The sequence below is a fragment of the Teleopsis dalmanni genome, chromosome 2, assembly GCF_002237135.1.
Source record: "Teleopsis dalmanni isolate 2A chromosome 2, ASM223713v2, whole genome shotgun sequence".
Taxonomy (NCBI): Eukaryota; Metazoa; Arthropoda; class Insecta; order Diptera; family Diopsidae; genus Teleopsis; species Teleopsis dalmanni.
Window position 1 is genome coordinate 186,113,513 of NC_051847.1, and position 4,441 is coordinate 186,117,953.

Here is a 4,441-nt window from a genome sequence, read left to right on the forward strand (position 1 = left end):
TGGGAAGCACCTAGTGGCGATGTTGAACGTAGCTGAGAACATTGTCGCAGGCGTCAGGTGTGCTTGTCTCAACACTTTGGAATTTCATGCAATGCGCTACTCATGTACTAAGCATGTAGAGGCGAGTTTTTTGCCCAAAATAGGTATAGAGACGCTATAATATTTGCGCAATGAGTAAGCTTTTTAAATTATATAGATCGTCTCAATAAAAGTAAAAGAAGTTAATAAAAGTATCTTAACCGATAAAATTTTTTACTGGGAAAAAGAAATTCGTTCATATGTTCATAATTCGCATGGTCTCACGACTGCTCGACTGCTCGTATACCGTAGAGCTTCGTGTCCGCAACGAAGAGCGTAGTATTGAGTTAAAATGTAGAGATAAGGTTCCTTTGGCTATAAATAGGTGAGAGTTATAAGCAGTTAAGCTAAAAGTAAAAAGACATTCACACAGCAAAGGAATACGGAAAACTAGTGAAGCAAAAAGTTGCTAATCAAAAAAGTGAAAATAAAGTATTTAGAAATAAATTGTCGATAAAGAAAAAACTGAAAAACGGACACTTGCGCGTGTATAAACAAAGAAGACATGTTATCGTTTTGTAAATGCATATATATAATATTACTAACAATAATTTTAACACTAATGGTGGTACTGGCTACAAATGTACCACTGCCGGCAAGAAAAATCCCTCTTGCTGGCACTTCACCAAGGGTAACTTATGGATTTATGCAAAATCGTTTATCACACGATGGTCAAAGGCAAACGGAATGGTCAAAGGAGTTCTTAGCGAAACGTGAAGCGATGCCACACTCAGCACCTTACACTGTATCAATACAATTAATGACACCAGACCAAGGCCTTGTACATTACTGCGCCGGGACTATAATCAATGAACATTGGATATTAACGGCAGCTCACTGCCTCAGTTCGAGGCAAGTAGTTGAAAACTCTGTTATTGTTGCGGGTTCACATGACATACATGCAACAGAGGAACAAGAGCATGTGCAAATGCGTCATATCGATTATTACGTCGTGCATGAATTGTATTTAGGTGGTGTCAATCCATACGACATTGCATTAATCTACACTAAATCACCATTACAATTCAACAAATATGTGGAAGCTGCACAACTGCCTACACAAAATGAACAACCTGAAGGTTATGGCACACTGTACGGTTGGGGTAATGTATCCATGACTGCGGTTCCTAACTATCCACATAAACTGCAAGAAGCTAACATGCCAATATTAGATTTGGAACTATGTGAAAAAGTGTTGGAAGCACAGGGATTCTCACTACACGAAACTAATTTGTGCACTGGTCCTTTAAGTGGCGGTGTTAGCATATGCACAGCAGATTCTGGCGGCCCGCTTATACAAGAATGTTGCACGTTTTTTGATAAGACATACACCGTTATTGGCATTGTGTCTTGGGGCAAAATACCTTGCGGTCAGAAAAATGCACCATCTGTATTTGTCCGTGTATCGGCTTTCACAGATTGGATCAATCAGATCATTACAACTGCAACCCGCATTGAATAGTAACAAAAATCAAAAATATGAACCAAAGGCTGCCAACCGAAGACTCGAAGAATAGTAAATAAGATATTTAAATATTAGTCAAAAAAAAAAAATAAATAATTTATTTATTGTATGTATATAAAATCTCATTAGAAATAAGACATAAGTAATTTATGTATAAAAAAATAATTAATTAACAGATAATTTAATTTGTTTTAAAATTAAATATGAATTTTCTGAAATTCTGAATAAATACTCTATTAGTATTACTATTAGTATTAGAAAATCGTTAAAAATAAATGTTTTTAATAAATGAAAATCTTATCGTACTAAAAACTAATGTTTTTATTTCATATTTTTTATTTCTCAATATTATGAAATTTTTCACATAAAAGGTTCTTCTTTAATTTATCTATTTTTACATGAAAAAAGTAAAAATTTTCTCATTAGTCATTATTGGTTCAAAGTACATAAAAATAAGCATAGCAATACGATAATACGCAGAAATTAGCAGGGAAAGACTTATACTTATGTATGTAAGGCTCTGAACACATAAAAATTTTTAATAGACGATAACCAGTTCAGAATATGCATGACGTCGACTTTTTTCACGTGATATCACCTTAATAAGCGAATATGAAATTAAGGTTTAACTTTCATAAGAAATTCCACTGGAGTATCTTTGAGATAAAAATCTACTGGTACTTAATAAATAATGGAATATTAGTGATTAAATATAATTTATAGATTATTATTTTTTTAATTTTGCCAAAAATATTCGTCTTTTTCACTCCTCTGATGTCATATTATTTATTGTAAAGTATTATCTTTCATTGCTGCTCTTTGTGTAGCTCGAGTTGAGGCTCTCTGGTATTGTAAAAGCCTAGCAAATAGGGAATAATAATGGAGAGAGCAGAATTTTTCCTGTATTCTGGTTATGAGGCCCAGTATAGTAAAGTACTTTTATAATGCTGCTTAGTAAAAGACGATCGAACCTGTAAAAGATAAATCTGGATTTAGAACTTTAGATCATCACTAGTTTCATCCCTGTAACACCTTTTGTTGGCGTACTAGACATCTTGAACAAAAACTTTGAAAATGTGCTATAAATTTTTCTTTCAAAAATACCCCCTAGCTTAAATATAGTAATATAAAAAACTGTTATATTTAACTATTAACATCGAATAGTTTATAACTAATCTAATCGTGTAATGGAGTATTGTTCGTCAACGAAAATCCTTCTGTTAAGGTCGGAGTACAATCAGTACTCTAAAGAAATTCTGAACAGTGCTGTAATTTAAGTGGAATAAAAATGTTAACATAAAAATGTCATCACACCACGTATAGCCTATATATGTATATATAAAATAATATATATTATATGAAATACATATATGAAATGGTATTTATTCAATGAAATTCATAATTATGAATAGCAAATAAAAAATAAAGAACGAAATTCAGTTGCTGAAACTTGAAGATTGACAGGTGATAATATGAATATACCTAATATTTGTCTTCAACAAAGACAAGATTAAAGTTGTTTATCAATTTAAATATACAAAAAGGTTACTGCTTTTTGCCAGGTAAACCTGGTCATGACTTTGACCCGAGGTAAATAGCACAGCAGGTTCTGCTTCAGCTTCTGATACTTCATTATACATATTATGGAACCGTTTTTTTTTCTATGTTATGTTAAATCGATATATTAGCTGAGATATGCAATGGGTTCATATAAAGGTGGCTTGTTATCAGACTGTTCTCAGAATTCATCTTTAAAGTAATAATTTATTGCCTTATTAATGTTACGTTAAATATTTGCAGATATTTTTAATATCTGTTTTGGACATTTTTTGCCTAAGTTATTTTCGCATAGAATCCATCCACAAAGTAAATTTTAGATAAATAAATTCATTAATAAAATTATATAGTATAGAATAAATATTCTATCTAATCTTTGAAGAATTTGCTTTATTATATGTGAGCAGATTGTTCAAGACATAGGAAATCACGGGTTTTATTGCCAAAAACAAAAGTACAAAAAATTTAGAGTTGTGTTCTAATTATATAAATAAATTATATTGTTAGATTAGACGGATTTGTAATATATATGTATGTATATAAATAAAATACTTATTGTTCTTAAGAGTACTCAATTCAAGAAAATGGCATAATCAGGCTCTGCTTAAATACCCTTCATACTAACTTAATAATTATTTTCTATGAAGAGTCTTACAGATTATGTTCTTTCATTTAAATAAATAGGTTCGTTAATATTGTTGACAACGATATTCGATTTAATTTCAGCTATTCAGCTTTCACTAAATTTGTAACGTATGTTTATATATACATTAAGACCGAAAAGTTTTCGGAAATTCTCATTTAAAATTCGCGCGCTGTATATTTTTCGATATTTTAAGTTTATGTAGTTTGGCAGCAATTAAGGACAATTACTATGCCAAAAATGAGCGCGATCTGTCAGACAGTTCGTTTACGGCAGCTGTTGAAACCAGTTCACCTCAGTAGTGCGTTGCGAAAAAAACAATGGAAAAAAATATTGGACAAAGAGTTTGCATCAAATTTTGTGTTTCGAACGAAATTTCGTGTGCAGAATCGTTGCGAATGCTACAAAAGGCTTATGGGGAATCAGTTTTATCGAAAACTCAAGTTTATGAGTGGTACAAAGCCTTTCAGGACGGTCGTACGACCGTCGAAGACATTTCGCAACGCACTACTGAGGGGAACTGGTTTCAACAGCTGCCGTAAACGAACTGTCTGACAGATCGCGCTCATTTTTGGCATAGTAATTAAGGACAGTGCTGCCAAACTACATAAACTTAAAATATCGAAAAATATACAGCGCGCGAATTTTAAATGAGAATTTCCGAAAACTTTTCAGTCTTAATGTATATCGCTATATTA

General features: G+C 32.0%; 1 protein-coding gene across 1 annotated transcript; it reads left to right on the plus strand.

The window, feature by feature from the left end:
- The first annotated feature begins 431 nt into the window (after nt 1-431).
- LOC119682551 (chymotrypsinogen A-like) lies at nt 432-1,656 on the plus strand. The gene has a single exon (XM_038096019.1). It carries the CDS (start codon nt 584-586, stop codon nt 1,538-1,540), a length of 957 nt encoding a protein of 318 aa, XP_037951947.1. The 5' UTR covers nt 432-583; the 3' UTR covers nt 1,541-1,656.
- The last annotated feature ends 2,785 nt before the right edge of the window (nt 1,657-4,441 follow it).

Coding starts and splice junctions, on each gene's coding strand:
- LOC119682551 (XM_038096019.1), top strand. CDS start 584: ATGTTATCGTTTTGTAAATGCATATATATAATATTACTAACAATAATT.